At 36.0% G+C, this 19,344-nt stretch overlaps 3 protein-coding genes across 4 annotated transcripts; 2 read left to right on the top strand and 1 right to left on the bottom strand.

Moving 5' to 3' along the window:
* Positions 1-2,374: 2,374 nt before the first annotated feature.
* LOC116160883 (zinc finger protein 708-like) lies at positions 2,375-4,963 on the top strand. Its single transcript, XM_031474028.1, has 2 exons — positions 2,375-2,560; positions 2,616-4,963. Exon 2 carries the CDS (start codon positions 2,712-2,714, stop codon positions 4,773-4,775), a length of 2,064 nt encoding a protein of 687 aa, XP_031329888.1. The 5' UTR covers positions 2,375-2,560; positions 2,616-2,711; the 3' UTR covers positions 4,776-4,963.
* A 2,177-nt stretch (positions 4,964-7,140) lies between these two features.
* Positions 7,141-9,490, bottom strand: LOC116160884 (zinc finger protein 808-like). Of its 2 annotated transcripts, XM_031474030.1 has the most exons (3): positions 9,304-9,490; positions 7,478-9,251; positions 7,141-7,427 (listed from the first exon to the last, which is right to left on the bottom strand). In XM_031474030.1, exon 2 carries the CDS (start codon positions 9,115-9,117, stop codon positions 7,513-7,515), a length of 1,605 nt encoding a protein of 534 aa, XP_031329890.1. In that variant the 5' UTR covers positions 9,118-9,251; positions 9,304-9,490; the 3' UTR covers positions 7,141-7,427; positions 7,478-7,512. The 2 variants fall into 2 exon arrangements, with proteins under 2 accessions (XP_031329890.1, XP_031329889.1); XM_031474029.1 differs by having other exon boundaries at positions 7,141-9,251.
* Positions 9,491-13,606: 4,116 nt separating this feature from the next.
* Positions 13,607-15,063, top strand: LOC116161713 (zinc finger protein 525-like). The gene is made up of 2 exons (XM_031475165.1): positions 13,607-13,642; positions 13,699-15,063. Exon 2 carries the CDS (start codon positions 13,701-13,703, stop codon positions 14,667-14,669), a length of 969 nt encoding a protein of 322 aa, XP_031331025.1. The 5' UTR covers positions 13,607-13,642; positions 13,699-13,700; the 3' UTR covers positions 14,670-15,063.
* Positions 15,064-19,344: the final 4,281 nt, after the last annotated feature.

The raw sequence follows: 19,344 nt of genomic DNA, 5'->3' as shown, positions 1-19,344 counted from the left end.
AAGGGGGGCCCTCTGATTAATTTCTCTTCTGTTTAAAATGTGGATTTTGTATGTGGTGTGGTCTGCTTCCGCTTGAATACCTGTGTGGGCATTCTCAGGTGCACGTGCACTTTTCAGGTAATAAATGAATGATAAGCAAGATCGGGACAAGGTCATGCCTGCTCTACGTTGTTTAAATTGAACCTTTGATGTGTTTTTTTTTCAGGTAGTGTTTTATACCCCAATGATTTATTTTGTTCACAATTTGTAATAATGTCATGTGTATCTATCGTTTTTGATTAATTTGTTCTAGCCACAATTGCCGCGATTACTTGATTTTTATTGTACGATTTGAGATGTTTAATTTTCGTATTTCTGTTTGTACATTGTTACCTGTAATTGATTTATTTCTTGTATTTGTGTTATTCCAAGTTTTTTTTATTGCTGGTTCTTTTTTCCTGGCTATTCGGTTTGGATTTGCTCTGCTGAACCAAGCCCCGTGCGTAATCAATTTCATTTTCTCATGCCCTTTCGGACGCACAAAAATTCTGTCTTTTATTTAATTCCCTTCCCGATTGTGTCTCACGTTCAAACACATAAAAGACCGCCATAAGAATATGACAACGTAGGAGTCCATTCGTACAATTTCGTCCAAGCCGAATGTTACCGAGATCTGAAGGTGGCGCGAAAGTCCGACATTTTGACAGCTAAAGTTAGATGGCGCTGTCTGCAATTTGTTTCCCCAGAGTTGCCAACTGTAAGTACAGGGTAAGTCAATATTTCCAGTACCGCCTGAGGACCCCTAGGAACATTACATGTCTTAGTGGTTTAATGAATTGCAGTGTCAATTTGAATCTTCTCGAAGGAAGTTATTCAAGATTTATGTCATTGAAGTTATCCACGTCCATAGTTAACGAGGAATACAACATTCTCACACTTTATATAGCTTATGTGGTTATAATTAAATGACTAATAACGTAGGAACTAGATACGAGTAAACTCGTAGAGTAAATGTTATTAAAAAACTCTGGCGCTAACTCCAAATTAATGAAACAAGGTAGATCCTCCATCACCGCCGTTCTGTTAGCAAACGCCCATTTACATTGTTTTAACGTTTGTCAATTTTTTCTTTTTTTTTGCTTAATCGTTGTGAAAATTTAGTTAGGTCGTTTTATATGACGTTTGGAATGTTATAAAGGCGAAAAAAGCAGAAAAAAACTTGATTCGGCTCAAAAAAGAACCAATGTATTATGATAAATAAGTACTTCCTTTTTTAGCCAATCTCATCGTATAGGTTGGTAAAAATGCTTATCATTTTAAGACTGCTAGAATATGTATATTTCGCACAAATACCTGTCAAAATGCGGTATTTACTTAAAGAAGACATCGCTCGGCTTCGGCGGCTGCTCCGCCTCGCCTCGAGCGCCGCAATATAGGAGACCAATGTAAAAAACCGTATCGTTGTTGTTGGTTGCGTAGTCGGAGGGTAGGTATGAATACAAGACCAACGTAAAAAACAGCACCGTTCTAGCCCTCAGCGTTTCCGTATAAACGTCAAAACGACGAAAAAATGTCGTTTAATGGTCCAGGGGTGGTTAGTGGAGGGGTGAAGGCGCGAAAAGGACGTCTGCGGAAAGACATCGGTGACTATCTAATAACATACCCTTCCCGATGCCGTTCGGTTGCCGTAAATATTTTTTACGGGCGATTATTCTACAACTCGAATTTGGTCCGATTTTCGTTCGGAAATTAGCCCCGCTCGCCCCCTTCGTCGTAGGGGGTCGGATGGTGTGGCGTTGGTTGGGGGACGTTTCGGGCCACATTTGACCATTTGTAGGTTCTTCCTAGGTCGTCGCGAAGGACAAAGCGGAGCCACGACGATGATGCCAAACTTTAGTAGTTATACAAGGCGGATCCTGGACCACTTCAAGGTGGTAACCTTAGAAAGTAGGTGAAGGTCACGCGGCGATTACTTTGGGATTAGGTCAAGGTGAAAGTTGAGTGACACGTGATCGGTGACCTTGAAAATTATCACAAAGGCTTTCAAATGAGACGATTTTCAAAGACCCCGCAAGACGAAAAGAGTGGGTAATCAGAATGACATGACATCACTTCGCACTAAATTGTAGTCTTTAATTGTAGCATAGGACATAAAACTTCGCGACCGTACTGGGAGAAGGGGGGATAACTGTGGGTTATGTTGGATCAAAACAAACGTGTTAGAAATAGCGTATGCGTCATCTATCTTTATACTCTACCGTTGAGTGAAAACTCTACTCAAAAGCCTATTCACGCCATTTGTAAATTACACCAGCGCCTCTAGTGTTAATCTCAATCGTGAATACCCACAATAATTTTTTTCCATAATGTTGGCAGCATAAACCAGTGGAAAATCAATGTAGATAAGTTCATGTTGTTGAAAATAAAATGGCGTAATTGGTTCGGAAAGTATTTTGCGAGTGTTTGAGTGAGGAGAAAACCCTCGGGTTAATAAGGGAAATTGTTAATGTTTATAATGTGTAAGCATTACAACTGGGATGTAAGCAACAGATCTTGGATTTTTTTCACAGAATATATCCTGGTGAGATTCTCCCTTTAGAGGAATAGCTGGTTTTTCTCAAATTGTTTGCTTTTAGTTTATCAAGCAAGATTGCTACTATTGTAATAAATTTGTACAGTACCAAAACAGTTGATAAACCAAACGAGAGTTGTAAATACCATTCGTTGCTGCTATGGACGAGGATGATGGCACACCACTTGTCAAAATCGAACTTGAACAAGAAAACGAAATACATTCTTCTCTTGATGGCACCGTTTTCATCACCAACGATGCTTTGGTTGCAATAAAGGATGAAATTAACCTCGGTACACAGTATTCCGAATTGTTGTATAATGGAAACACGCAACAACTAACTGATTATAAATTGAATATTAATTTTCCAACTTCCAACAATTTTAAATGTGACTTTTGCAATTACTCAACAGATGGTCATTTGCAACTTAAACAGCACCTTTTAATGCATGGGGTTTCCAAGGGCTTTAAGTGTAATACTTCTGTTTACAGTAAAGCCCATAGGCAACACTCTTTAAGACACAAAGTTTCTATTATCTTTAAATGTGCAACTTGTAATTTTGAAAGCAATTATAAGTCTCGCTTCAAAAGGCACCTTCTGACACATGCTTCGAAAGATTTTAAATGCACTAATTGCGATTATGTGACAAATAATGAGAATTATTTAAAAAGACACATTTTAAAACACAAGCTTTCCAAAGATTATAAATGCCCCACGTGTAATTACGGAACACACAGTAAATCTTACCTCGACCGACACCTTTTGAAGCATAAGGATTCTAAAGATTTTAAATGTGATAATTGTGCTTATGGGACAAACATAAAATTTAATTTCAAACAACACCTCTTGATACATGCACAGAAACACATTTCCAAAGATTTAAAATGTGACAATTGCAATTACGTAACAAACAACGAGGCCTATTTGAAACAACACGTTTTAAAACACAAAATTTCCAAAGATTTTAAATGCGCCAATTGCAGTTACGGAACCAATTATAAGGACAACTTCAAAAAACACCTCTTGACACATGTTTCAAAGGAATTTAAATGTGCTAATTGCGATTATGTGACAAACATTAAATTTAACTTCAAACAACATCTCTTGACGCACGCGCTTCCTCAAATTTTTAATTGTGCCAATTGTGATTATGTGACAAATAATGAAAACTATTTGAAACAACACATTCTAAAACACCAACTTTCCAAAGATTTTAAATGCTCCACTTGTGATTTTGGGACACACAGAAAATCTTGCTTCAAACGCCACCTTTTGAAGCACAAGGTTTCTAAAGATTTTGAATGTGCTAATTGCGATTATAGGACGAACATAAAATCTGAAATCAAACTACATGTTCTAACACACAAGGATTTTAAGAACTTTAAATGTGACATTTGTGATTATGGAACAAACACAAAATATTATTTGAACCAACACCTTTTGAAGCATAAGCTTTCTAAAGACTTGAAATGTGGCGATTGCGATTTCGAAACAAACATAGAATGCAGCTTTAAAGTACATCTTTTGTCACACAAAGTGTCTAAAGAATTTAACTGTGCCGATTGCGGTTACGGAACGAACAGTAGAGACAACCTTAAACGACACCTTTGGACACACAAAGTTTCCAAAGATCTTAAATGTACCGATTGTGATTACGAGACGAATAATAGAAGTCATTTGAAACGCCACCTTTTAACTCACAAATCTTCTAATCACTTTAAATGTGCGAATTGCGATTATGAGACAAACTATAAATCGTCCTTAAAACGACACTTTTGGATACATAAGGCTTCTAAAGATTTTAAATGCCCTAACTGTGAATATAAAACAAACGACAAAAGGTATCTGAAACGACACATTTTGAAACATACTGTTAGCAAAGATTTTGTTTGTCGTACATGTAAGTATCGGACAAACAATAAGCACAGTTTTAAACAACACCGTTTAACACACAGAGTTTTCAAAGAAGTTAAATGCGATGATTGTGATTTTAAGGCAAGTAATACGTGGACTTTAAAACGTCATCTTTTAATACACAAGTCTTGTAAAGATTTTAAATGTGATTATTGTCAGTACGGTACCAATGATAAATGCAACTTTAACAGACACGTTTTAACGCATAAAGTTGGCAAAGTCGAACGACCAAAAGGTTGGTATAGAAGTATATGTCCCAAGCCATTGATTCTCAATCCCGATAGTTTACCCCCGTATGGCGTGGGATAATATATATAGGGGAAATGATGATTATAATAGTTTTTGAATTTGTTATCTGTAAAATAAGAGTGCTATTGTAATTCTGTTCTGGGAAATTTACTCTACGCTACAATTTATATAATAAATGGAAAGTTTGCGATCTTGATTTCTGTAAGAAAACACTTTTTATATAATAAATGGAAAGTTTACGATCTTGATTTCTGTAAGAAAACTCCAACAGTTTTAAATGGAGCAACTTGTATATTATTACGTTTAATTAAAATTATATACAGTGACGCTTTGGGTAACTTGAAAATTCACTTCCGCCATTTTATGGGGCACATCACGTGACCATATATACCGATAATGAATCACCTTACTAAAAACGAAGTGAAAAGCTACCATCAGTGCATCTTAACTAGTTCTTTTATACCGCAATTCGCATTTTACAGCCGCTGTGTATTTTATCGCCTTGGCACCGGGACCAATTTTCATCCCCGTTTTGGAAAAGAGCCCTAAACCTCGACAAAATCGTCCCCGAAGTTAACAAATTGCGCGAGTGTGTGAGTTTTGCACGCGGAGGATAAGGGCGCCGTGGAAGCCCAAGGGCTTACCTAACCCCCTAACTGTCGTTTTTCGAAAATTGGCCCACAGTTCGAAAAATTCGCTTTTTTGCGAATTTTAACACCATAGGTTTCCTCATCACCTTACCACCTCACACAGGAGGTACTTGTTCGATGCGTTACTCCGATATAGGGTGTACTCTTTTTGTTGTGACGTAATCGACAGCAATGGAAAACATTCAATCGATTCCAAGAGACTAAAATAAAAGAAACAAAAGTGTACACCCTGTATTTAAATTGGGGAAGTTCGCCGAATACTTCGGGAGATTGTGGCTGATTTATCTTCCTCATATTATTAAAATGTTTGCTAATTAGGATGTATGTATTTGTTTAATAATATGATAATTGCAGTAGCGATAGATAAATGGTTGTACATATACCGGGTGACCCAATAAGACTGTTCCTCGGCCATATCTCGGGAACCGTTCGTCGTTATTGCAAAATCAATTTGAACGGCCCACACCATCTTTGTTTTTGAAATAACCGAGTTTTTTTTAAGATGGCAGTTAAACCCTCTGGTGGTCATTTTTAGAACTTGAAAATATTTTCCAGCGATTCTTCATAACGTTTATTAGGTGCGTTCGGTAACTCGCTCAGATTATGCGTTTGTAGCGTTCGGTGATAAATCTATGACGTCACAAATAAATTCCTCCAAGTTAACTGTCATCTGATAAATCCGAACATCCTCGATTTCGTCGACGGCAAACGGGAAATTTTACCTCATTCTAACCTATAAGTTGTACGGTTTGTACCGGTACGAATAAAATCAAACGCCCTTTTCAGGCGATATTACAACTTCACACACATATTACAGACGGGCACCACACAAGTTAAAAAATAAACAACAAAACAAATGTTAGGTAATTAGGTTATAAAAATATCTAGGCGCCTTCGATTATTCTAAATCCAAATCGTTTTTTGTCACGTGACTGATATCTGAACTCTGCTCCGCAATGAATAAAGAATACGAAGGAGAACATCAACAATTTACGGGAGACCGCGATGGCTTTTGCAAATGGCGGGCAGTGGTTTCCTGTTCCAGTGGCGTACCTACCTTACAGTTGTAGGGTACAATTATAAAGAATTTTACACGAAAACAATCTAAACCCCATGTGTCTCTCCGCCTATGACTTTTGTTTAACTAACCTCAAAGTATTACCGATAAAAAAATTTGTAAATTTACATGTACTATATAAAAATAATATTGGTATCAATACTTACACATGAAATCTAATTCCCAAACTTTTATTTTTTCTTTATTCATTGCTGCTCCAATCGCAAATTGTAGTCAAACATTCAAAAAGACTGTCGCGCCTCTGACCCGTATCGCATACGCATGTTTCAGAAGTTAAAAACGGTGTCTCCATTTACGCCACCGGTATCGTAGCTTGAATTTTGAAATCGTCTCTGGGTAGCGCTTATATGATTGTGTTTTCGATGTTTGATTTAAGTCGTAACAAAATACAAAGACGGGACAACTTCACTCTCGCGGGGGAGTCATCTTGCTTTCTTTCCCACAAAATTAACGCACGAATAACAGCCGCGATAGACTAGTGCCGCCGTTTAGCGTTACCCTGTTTAATTATTGACGGAGGTAATTGCACTAGATACTCGTAACTGGAACGGCATTGTCCGTAAACAAAAGATTCAAGAACGCCGTGAGATGGAAGATGGGGGGGGATGCATCCGCGTTGGCGCCACTGCATTCCCAATTCCCAATTAATCCCACTTCTGAAATTTGTGTTAGCTATTTTCCACAATTAAACACTCAGATCATTTAATATTTTATTAAGATAAATCAAACAAAATTTACCCTACTCTCTCACCAACGCCAGTTTTCAAACCATCTCTGTCTAAACGCATCACAAAAATTCCAAAAACCATAGAATACAATAATCATAGAATAGTTAGGCGCAAACGCCATTACATATTGAAATATTTTGTCTTTGTTTCACAATCGCCTTTACAAACCTTGTGCTAAAAAAGGTGTCGTTCGAAACAAGTTTTTGTGCAAGTACCGTAATCACAATAATCATATTTAAAAATCGGATTGAGGCTTGTTTCAAAAGGTGTTGTTTTTAGTCAAATTTGTTGTTTAATGTGTTAAATGTTTCAAAAGTTTATTTTAAATAATTTGGGCGCATTTAATTGTGTCTTAAAGCGTGTTGTCTAAGACGGTCTTTTCTATTTGTCCTATAATCACAATTATCACATTTAAAATCTTTAGAACCCTTATGCTTCAAAAGGTGCCGTTTGAAGGTATATTTTAAGTTGGTCCCAAATTCGCAATGAGCGCATTTAAAATTTTTGGAAACTTTGTGTCTTAAAATGTGTCGTTTCAAATAATTTTTATTGTTCGTCACATAAACGCAATTAGCGCATTTAAAATATTTTGAAGCATGTGTCAAAACATGTTTTTTGAAGTTGTCTTTATAATTGGTTCCATAATTACATTTAGCGCAATTAAAATCCTTGGAAATTTTGTGTTTTAAAACGTGTTGTCTCAAATAGGCCTCATTGTTTGTCACATAATCGCAATTAACACATTTCAAATCTTTAGAAACATGTTTCAGAGCATGTTTCAAGAGGTGTTGTTTGAAATTAGATTTTATGTTTGTACCATAACGGCAATGATGACATTTAAAATCTTTAGAAACCTTATGATTCAAAAGGTGTTGGTCGAAGTAAGATTTTCTGTGTGTTGCATAATCACAAGTGGGGCATTTAAAATCTTTGGAAAGTTTGTGTTTTAAAATGTGTCTTTTTAAATAATTCTCAATATTTGTCACGTAATCGCAATCAGCACATTTAAAATTTTTTGAAGCATGTGTTAAACGGTGCCTTTCGAAGTGGGATTTATAATGGGTTTCAAAATTACAATTAGCGCATTTAAAATCTTTGGAAATTTTGTGTTTTAAAACGTGTTGTTTCAAATAGGTCTCATTATTTGTCACATAATCGCAATTGACACATTTCAAATCTTTGGAAACATGTTTTCGGGCATGTTTCAAGACGTGTTGTGTGAAATTGAATTTTAAGTTTGTTCCATAATCGCAAATGTCACATTTAAAATCTTTAGAAACATGTTTCTGGGCATGTTTCAAGAGGTGTTGTTTGAAGTTAAATTTTATGTTTGTCCCATAATCGCAATGATCACATTTAAAATCATGAGAAACCTTATGCTTCAAAAGGTGTCGGTCGAGGTAAGATTTTCTGTGTGTGCCGTAATCACAAGTGGGGCATTTAAAATCTTTCGAAAGTTTGTGTTTTAAACTGTGTCTTTTTAAATAATTCTCGATGTTTGTCACATAATCGCAATTAGCACATTTAAAATCTTTCAAAGTATGAGTTAAAAGGTGTCTTTGGAAGCGGTATTTATAATTGGTTCCAAAATTACAATTCCCACATTTAAACTTAATAGAATCTTTGTGCATTAAAGAGTGTTGTTTAAGGCGATCTTTCCTGTCTGTCTTATAATCACAACTCTTACATTTAAAGCCTTTAGAAACCTCATGCTTCAAAATGTGTTGTTTAAGTTGCAAATTACCATCTGTTGAGTGATTATCAGTTTGTTGCTGCGTGTTTCCATTATGCAACAATTCGGAATACTGTGTACCGAGGGAAATTTCATCCTTTATTGCAACCAAAGCAACGTTGCTGACAAAAACGGTTCCATCAAGAGAAGAATTTATTTCGTTTTCTTGTTCAAGTTCGATTTTAACAAGTGATGTGCCATCATCGTCGTCCATAGCAGCAACTAATGGTACTTATTTACAACACTCGTTTAGTTTATCAACAGTTTTGGTACTGTACAAACATCATAGTTTCAGATTGCAGTAGATACCATAGATAGTAGCAATCTTGCTTCGCAAGAGTTGATCAACTACAAGGAAGCAATTTGAGAAAAGCTATTCCTCTATAAGCTGGAATCTCACCAAGATATATTTTGTGAAAAAATCCAAGATCTGTTGCTTACATTCCAGTTGTATTATTAAGGAGTAAACACGTTTCCAGCGATTTCCCTTATTGTGTTTTCACTCGCAAAATAATTTCCTTTATAAAGAAATGACCCAATCACGCCATCTTATTTTCAACAACCTGAACTTAGCGACCAATGAATAAAGATTGGAATAAAGAATACGTCAACAATATACGTGCAACCGCAATGGCTTTTGCAAATGGCGGACAGTAGTTTCCTGCTCCAGTGGCGTACCTACCTTACAGTTGTAGAAGGATACAATTATAAAGAATTTTACACGAAAACAATCTAAACCCCCATGTGTCTACTCCGCCTATGACTTTTGTTTAACTAACCTTAAACTACATTCCGATAAAAAATTTGTAAATTTACATGTACTATATAAAAATAATATTGGTATCAATACTTACACATGAAATGTAATCCCCAAACTTTTATTTTTTTCCGTTTTGGCGCAACCACAAGCACAACAACTAACAATTATTTTATGTCACTGCAAAAACCACAACAAAAATTAGTCATAAGTGGCTTTTGCAAATGCTGCCACCATTATGAGAAAAAAATTTTTTGCTGGTGTCATTTACAAATCTCGGACAGGAGCACTCAAATAAAACGCTCAAAACCTTGAAATTTGCATGGTGTACATTAAAAGCAAAGCAAGTAAATACCAAAGATGCCGCGCTGCGCTCTCTCAAAAGCACACTGCCAAGGGAAAAAAGAGCACGACTGGAGAAAAACCTTGACATTGGATAAAAGGCAAATTAAATTAAATAAAAGCAAATTTGACGTTTGTATTGAGATGCCCCAACCTTGGCAACGTCCTGTGAATATGATTGTCGACACGAAGCACCCTATACATCATATTAGTGACACAAGCTGCCTAGCGAAATCTGGTGGGATTACAGAAAAGGGAAAGAGAGCGAAGATGAGACGGATGGAATTTTTGGGAAGACCATATGTGTTTACCATTTGTTTCAAGTCGGTTTGAAGCACTCGCAAAGATCACACTTTTTTTTATATTTGTGTTTTAAAATTCCCTTTATTACGTGTAGTATAACTACAAATGCCACATTTGAAATCTTTAGAAACTGTTTTAATAGATGTTGCATCAAATAGGTTTTACGATTTGCAGCATAATCACAATTATTGTTACTATCTTTAGTATCCTTATGCTTTACACAGTGAAATGTATTCTTTCGACCTGAATTAACTTAACTCTATTAAAAAATCTTTTAGAACCTTTAGGAAGTGTATCATCCAATGTCCAATTTAAACAGAAAATGAAGGGGTTATACGAAACAAATCAGAAATCGAAAGAAAGAAAATCTGCTGCATGACAATCTTCTACACTCTACAGTTTCATTATTATTATTAGTTTTCAGCCAATATTTTTATTATTTACATATCATACAATAATCACAAACCACACATTTAAAACCCTTAGAAGATGATCATTTCTTATTTGTGTGTTAAGGCATGTTTCCTCAAATTGTGTTTACGCTTTGTAGCGAAATCACAAATGCTACATTTAAAATCCTTCTTATCACTGTGCGTTACAGAATGTTGCCTTAAATTGCTTTTGCTATTTGTGGCATAACAACAGATGTCACATTTTAAATATTTATTAGCATTGTGTGTTAACAGATGTTGTTTCCAATCGTTTTTCCGATTTGTGGCATAATCACAAATGCCACATTCGAAATCCTTAGCTGCTTGGTGTGTTAATACATGTTGTATCAAATGGGTTTTACGATTTGCGGCATAATCACAATTGTTACATTTAAAATTTTTGGTATCCTTATGATTTAAAACGTGCCTTCTCAAATTTACTTTCCTACCCGATGTGTAATGACAAAGGTTACATTTAAAATTTACAGTAGAAGATTGAATATTGGACGACTGAGCATTTTGCCCATGGTAACTATCGGTATAATTTCGTGCAGCGATTGCAATGTCATTGTGTTCTTCCTTTACAGATGCCAAAGGATCGTTTCTTAGACAAATTTGTGTTTCGAGAGATAAGTTTATTTCTTCTTCGTGTTTCGGTTCAATTTTAATAAGTACCATGTGGTTATCCATCCCTGCAACTGTATTTTTACATATTTGAGCCCCCAATTCGTGCAAAGGTGCTTACTATAAATGAATGAAAGATCTAGGCATTAACACAGTGTGAAAATAAGCCGCTAAGAGCTACCAGTGTAATCGAAGTCATTACAATTGTGTTTTTAAAATGATGTCACTGTCTACATTTTGCGGGTAATTGCGGTTGGCGAATTAATTTTCAGGCATTGAAAACTGTTGAAAAGTTGTTTACGTTGTTTACAAATTCATAACCTAAAATGTCAAATGTGTATGCAAAACTCATACAGAGTGATCCAAAATAACAACAGAGAGTTTGAGAATGGAACTTAAAATTATTAGTGTTTTTACTTAAGGCATTGGCGATCATGGTTTTTTTATTGTACCCAAAATTGTCATGAAACCTTTATTTTCTCGAAATAGTCATGAAACTGTAGTGTACTTAACCCCCAGGTTCTACGCTAATTTCACACTACAAGAACAAATCAACCCGGCAACAATGGCCAACCGAATGACTGTTCCCTCCAATACTAAACAAGATCCCGCTTAAATTTGAAAAGTGACACGTGATCAAACATCTCCCTTACGTTAGTTGTAGACAACGCTTTGACCTGAGGCACAGTAGGGAAGGAACGTAAAATAAAACACTCAAATTGTGAAAAGTTTGTTTAATAATAATCGCAATTATTAAGATTGTGAAAGCTTGGAAATTTAAGTCGAAATAAATTACATTGCAAAAATAAACTTGAAAATGGTAGTTCACCGAATAAAAATAGAAATAGGCTGGGAAAAAAAAGAACTTACCAATAAAAAAACCAGCCGTCAAATTAATATCAAATTGTGTAGTAAAATTAATTGTTTGTAATGATGTGAATGCGTAACACGAAATTATAACATCATAAATAGTAGCATGTAGACTTCAAGAGGTAACAAAGACGTTAAAAACAAGTTTTGGGAATTATGGGTCAGGTAAGCAGGTACCAAGATTCTAAGAAAGGGTGAAATACACAGGATGTGACTCATCTTTGGTGCAATAAATTCCTTTTATTAAAAGCAAGATGGAAAATTACATGGCCTTGTAGGCAAATTTAACAAAAAACAAGACTATGTGGAAATTATTGAATCGCCACTCATTTATCGCACATAGATAGATAGAGTTTTGATTAGCGTAATCCCGCTCCTGCAAGATAGGTAACCCGCCTCTGGTTTCGAGGTTTCGAGCCGACAGTTGAAAGTCGAAGACACTCACGGAAATAGGTGTTGTAGCTCAATTTTGACTACTGTTTTTACCACCCCAGTGACTACTTCATTCACAGGGAAAATTGGTAGTTACAAACAACAAGTTAGTACATACCTACATTAAACGAATCGGTAATTTCCACATATTAAAATATACTGATAAAACCTATATGAATGTTACTTCAGGGACAAGACCAAGTAACCAACATCAATTAACATAAATTAAGCAAGCATTACACCAAAAACGTCAACAATTACAAACAATAGCATAACGGTATCATATATGTGATTATCCATCGCAGTTAAACCAAGTAAGTTTCAAAAACAAAGATTGAAACACACACAAAATATAAAATGCGGCATACAAAACACAAATACAATATAAAGAAAATAACAATAAACATTTATAGAGCGACGCGTTAACGACAGCCATTCAAGACAAGATGCCAAACATAACCCCCGTCCGTGATTTTTAGATGGCGCAGGCAGCTTTTTTCCACCTAGAAATTGAATAGTTGCCAACTCTAAAAAATGTGTGCATCGTCCTAAGTTGTATATACAAGGTGGAACCTCTCAGTGTTCATTTAATGAGCAAAATACAAGAGGTTAGGCGGAGCAAATCAAGACTTAAAAACCTGGAATAACACAAGAAGTAAATCAACTACGGAAACAAAATGCGGAAGAGAAAAGAACAGATACAAACGAAGAATCAGAACTGCCTTAGGTGCTTTGTCCACAGTATAAACGATTAATTGAATCATAAAAGGCAATGTCCACTCGATAATTTTCTCCCTCACGAATACACATAATAAAATAATATAAAATTATACAATTATGAGCGCAAATACGCACGGTCTCAAAGTGGATCTGCTTTTATGATCGCCCTGTACTTATGTATTCATCATTTTAACTTCTAGGTTATGTTTAATAGATAACAGACTCTAAAATTCCTGTCCCTAGTGATAAGAAGAGATCCTGTAGGTCGATGTATTTGAATATTTGTGGACATACGCTTTAAAAGTAGTTGTTACAGTTATGGAGTCCAGCATTGCTTTTATTAAAATTGAACCAGAACAAGAAGAAAAAATAAATTTGACCCTCGAAAGGAAAATGTTTATAAGTAATGATACTTTCGCAATAGTAAAAGAAGAACACAATATCAAGACCAGTACAGAATATTGTGGAGACGGATGCGATGCCAAAGAAATGCAGCGACAACAAGATTATTCGTCAAATGTTAAATCTTCGACTGTAAATTTGAAATGTAAAGTTTGTGATTACACGGCAGGTAACGAACACCACTTCAAAAGACACCTTTTGACACACGAAACTGCTAAAGACTTAAAATGTGCCAAGTGTGATTATGCCACAAACTTTAAAAGCTATTTAACAACACACTTTCGAACGCACAACGAATCTAAAGAGTTTAAATGTGAGATTTGTGATTACGCAACAAAGCGCAAAGAGAATTTGAAACAGCACATCTTAATACACAACGACACGAAAGATAGCAAATGTGACATTTGCGATTATGCTACGTATCGTAAATATGATTTGAAACGACATCTCTTAAGACATAATGCGTCTAAGGTTTTTAAATGTCATATTTGTGATCACACCACCAACCGCAAAGACAATTTGAAAGCACATCTCGTAACTCACACCGCTTCCCATCTTTTTAAATGCGCAAATTGCAATTATGCGACAAATGTTAAGAATGATTTGAAGAAACACGTCTTAAGGCACAGAACCTTTAAAGAATTGAAATGTGACATTTGCGATTACGCAACAAACTACAGAAGCTCTCTAAGATCGCATCTTCTAAAACACAACGGGTCCAAGTGTTTTAAATGTGACATTTGTGATTATGCAGCAAAGCGGAAAAGCTGTTTAAGATCACATTTTCTAAAACACAACGAATATAAATGTTTTAAATGTGACATTTGTGATTATGCGACAAACTATAAAAGCTCTTTAACGTCACATCTTCTAACGCACAATTAATCTACAGGGTTTTAATTGTGACATTTGTAATAGTGCCATGAGTAGTAAATGTAATGCATGTAACATCTACATCATGGTACATTTGGTGTATGTAACGCACATGGTATGTTCGTAATTTATACCTACATTTTACTACGTCGGCTCTATGATGTATGTACCTTCCTTACGTCCAAAGTATGTTAATTTAACAGTATATAACAATTTACTCGTACGTGGGACTGTATTTAACTGTTTTTGTCACTATGAAGAGTGGGGGCACATACAGTGTGTATATCTGTGGTGTAGGTACTGAAAAGTGATAAATATTTTACTGTGTGTAATGTAATAAAATAGTGCTATTAATTTAGTTTTATTTAAGGTGCTTCTGTGGCAGTTTATACTATTCTGTACTGTAATTTGTGTCGTGATTAATATTCCGGTTCATGTTAATTCTTATGTGTAAACTGCCAGCGCTTAAGGCACGTCCACACGATGCCACTTGCCAAGCAAGTAACATACCTACTTCCTTTTACAAAGGGGTGTAAGGTCCTAGAGGTTAATAGGCTACTCTTAACCTAAGGACCTATAAAACCTCATTTCTACACAACCCCTGTTCTTCAAGACAACTGGTGTATGTTGGGTTGCCTACTTTCAGGAAAGAAAGGATCGAGCTATAGTCATGTTATTTCAAGACCACTCACACTTGACAGTCAGATCAAGGTTAATGCATGTTCATAAGAAATGCACGACTAATTAACTGACCGATTCGTGAGCGGACCGAGACGTGAACGATAATGTGAATTGGCCTTAAAACTCAATATTTACAATTGTACTAAATTAATATGTAATGTTCCTAGGGGTCTATCAAGCCGACACTGAAAACGTTGACTTACCCTATACTTACCGTTGGCAACTCTGGCAAGAAATTTATTCATTGGCAAGAAACTACAAGCAGAGCCACCTACCTTTCAAATCGAAACGATGGACGTCTCGCGGCACTTTTGAATTTGGATGGCAGTCGGCTCGATATGGGTGGCACGAATGGACTCCTGCGTTGTGTAATCGGTTCTTTTATGTGGTGGGACGTGAGACATAATCGGGAAGGGAATTAAATAAAAGACAGGACTTTTGTGCGTAAGAAATGACATGAACACGCACACAACAAGACCATGCCAAGGAAACCTTCTACGGGACTAAAACCCAGGCATAGGCCACACAAATACATGAAATAAATCACCTGCAGCAATAAAGTGCAAGAGAAAATACACATAAATAAAACATCTCAAATTGTATGATAAAAATCAGATAATCAAATCCAATGCAATTAAACAAGTTTATAAAAACAAAATACACAAGACATCATAAATGCAGTGGAAAACATGATAAATCAATTCAATACAAAACACATCAAAATACCTGTACCATCAATTGAGATAACACAACTCGTAAAATAATAAATTGCATGTACATAGGAAACATGTAAATAGTGTGGCTCTACTCCAACTTTCACTAACATAATTTAATTTAACACAAAAAGTACATGTGAGAATGCCATCGGTCAATAGCATGTATTCGTGTGAAAATCGATTATCGCTCAAACAGAACATATTTTAAATAGAGGAAATGTTAATGAGAGGGCCCCCACTCGTATTGCTAAGATGTTAAAAACTACAATCCGCACGAGACGAGTAGGCAACAGATACAGCGAAAGATCGAACTGCATTAGGTACCTACTCAACGGAGACAGAATGCCCACTGGAACACACAAACCTCGAAACATCAAATAAAAGAGCACCCCTTCGTATAGCTAACGCACAAGAACTGCAGCGCGCCATGAATCGGAAAGTAACAGATACAGTGATACAGTGAACAATCAAACTGTATTAGGTACTTCCCACACGGAATACTTACGGGTCAATCGAACAGAGCAACATCGCACCGATAATCAACTCCTCGTGAATACAGAAATAAATACTTAATTAAACAAAATAATGGCATAATCATCTATACAGTATAACAAACACGATTCATCTAACGGTACCTACTCAAAGCAAAGGCATGGAGTACGCCATGATTCAGATATCGTAGTTTATGCAAAATCAGCAAAATGTAAATAATATCAAATTGGCAAGAAATTCAATGATTAAATAGCTAGTACAAGAAAGCATAAAATGGTTACTACCTGTAAATACACCTTCAAAACACCACCACTAAAAATAATCAAGAACAATAAAAAAAAAGGGAAAGCGTGTGCCTTTCGTCGACCTCGTCGCCATCTTCTTCTCATTCTCCCCTAGCATCTTTACGAAAATCCCCTAGTATTTGGCATCTGCGCAAAACGGTCGATTGGTTATATACAGAGCATATTATATTTTTGTTTCAGATGTAAACGTGTGTTGCCTAACCATCAGGGTGGATTATCAAAAAAATATAATACTGTTGAATGCGACCCAAGTAGGAAGCGGTGGCAGAACGGATCCTTGACCTGTGTTGTAGTGTTTATAACTAACTTTGAACGTAATCGTGCAAATTAGGTAAGTCTTTACGTTATCGCAAAATTAAAGCATGAGTCAGGGTATCTTCCAGGAGAGGTTGTTCAGTTGGAGCGGCAGCGTCTACCGAAATCTACGGAGATGGTAAGCTTAATTAGTAACGCGAATACTCTTAATTACGGGAATATAACTGGAAAGAGCGCGGTATTACAACCGACACTTTAATAAATGAACAGGTACTATCCGCAATCAATTTTCTTAAAGATCCTCTTATCCATGAGATTTTTCAGATTTTTTGGAATCTCCAAGTTGCCCAAATTTTGTGGACTATTCAAATTCTTTAAATTTTTCGCGGCATTCTGTAGATTCTCAAGATGGATTGGATTAGATTCTTCAGAATTAAGATTGTTCAGTTTCTTTGAATCCAATTCTTCAAATTTTTGCCAATTCCTGAAATTCTTTAGATCCTGCGTAGGCTTTAGTTTCTATTAGTTTTCCCATTTTATAAATTCTTATGGTTCTTCGGTATCTTCCGCTTCTTCGAATTGTTTTAGTGTTACGAATTCTTAAGACCACACAGTACGTAGCCAGGTGGCCTCGCCATATTCTTAAGCTTCAAGATCCTATTCGTCCTGGAGTTTTCAAGGGTCAAATCTAAGATGCGGACTTAGATTCTAACCGCAATATTGAATCTTCTGAAGATTCGGGCTGTCAAGGTTTGATCTTCGCGAGTCACACTTCAAGATCCAGGTCGTCTTTGAGTTTTCAAGTGTCAAATTCAAGATTCGGACTTCAAAATTCTAACTACAAGATTGGCGTTTCAAAGAGCCCAAGTATCAAGCATCAAGATTCGAGCTTCAAAGTGTCATCTTAACGAGCCACGTCAAGATTTAAGTGTCAAATTTAATATCCGAACTTTAAGATTCTAACTGCAAGATTGAAGCTTCGAGATCCAGGTCGTACTTGATTTTTCAAGTATCAAGATTCAAGTGTCAAATTTACGATTCGGGTTTTTAAAATTCTAACTGTAAGATCGAAGCTTAAAGGCTTGATCTTCATGACTCGCGATTCAAGAATCGCCTTTGACTTTTTAAGTGTCAAGATTCAAGTGTCAAATTTATGATTTGAACTTAAAAATTCTAACTGCGAGATTAAATCTTCAGTTCGCTTCTGACTTCTTAAGTGTCAAGATTCAAGTGTCAAACTTACGATTTGAACTTTAATATTTTAACAGCGAGATTAAATCGACAGTTCGCTTTTGATTTTTTAAGTGTCAAGATTCAAGTGTCAAATTGACGATTCGGGTTTTAAAATCCTAACTGTAAGATCGAAGGTTCAAGGCTTGATCTTCATGACTCACGATTCTTGAATCGGCATTGACTTTTTAAGTGTCAAGATTCAAGTGTCAAATTTATGATTTGAACTTAAAAATTCTAACTGCGAGATTAAATCTCCAGTTTGCTTCTGCCTTTTTAAGTGTCAAGAATCAAGTGTCAAATTTATGATTTGAACCTAAAAATTCTAACTGCGAGATTAAATCTTCAGTTCCTTCTGACTTTTTAAGTGTCAAGATTCAAGTGTCAAATTTACGACTTGAACTTTAAGATTTTAACTGCGAGATTAAATCTCCAGTTCGCTTTTGATTTTTTAAGTGTCAAGATTCAAGTGTCAAATTTACGATTCGGGTTTTAAAATTCTAACTGTAAGATCGAAGCTTCAAGGTTTGATCTTCCTGACTCACGATTCTTGAAACGCTTTTGATTTTTTAACTGTCAAGATTCAAGTGTCAAATTTAAGATTTGCCCTGCAAGATTAAATCTTCAAGGTTTGATCTTCGCAACTCGCGATTCAAGATCCAGCTCCCCTTGAGTTTTGAAGGGTCAGAATACAAGCGTCAAATTTAAGATTCGAACGTAAATATTCTAACTGCAAGATCGATTCATGTTTCAAAGTTTGGCGGGATGGGGAGAGAGGCGAGGGAGATGGTGAGTAAGAACGAGGAGGGAGGGAAGGAAGGGAATGATAAAAACAAGAGCAAGAAAATGTGAATCGTGGTAGACCCCCATAAGATGAATCGGTTATTTTCGGATATACGAAGCCTCATTTCGCAGATGCAGATTCATAATGCTGGCCCATCAATGTAAGTTGCGGGGAGAGGTTGTCTCAAAATACAACTTTAGCTTAAAAATACCGTATCCAAGACC

Source organism: Photinus pyralis, unplaced genomic scaffold, assembly GCF_008802855.1.
Source record: "Photinus pyralis isolate 1611_PpyrPB1 unplaced genomic scaffold, Ppyr1.3 Ppyr1.4_LG10, whole genome shotgun sequence".
Lineage (NCBI taxonomy): Eukaryota > Metazoa > Arthropoda > Insecta > Coleoptera > Lampyridae > Photinus > Photinus pyralis.
Note: the sequence above shows the minus strand (reverse complement) of the source record. Positions and strands in the feature narration are given on the sequence as shown.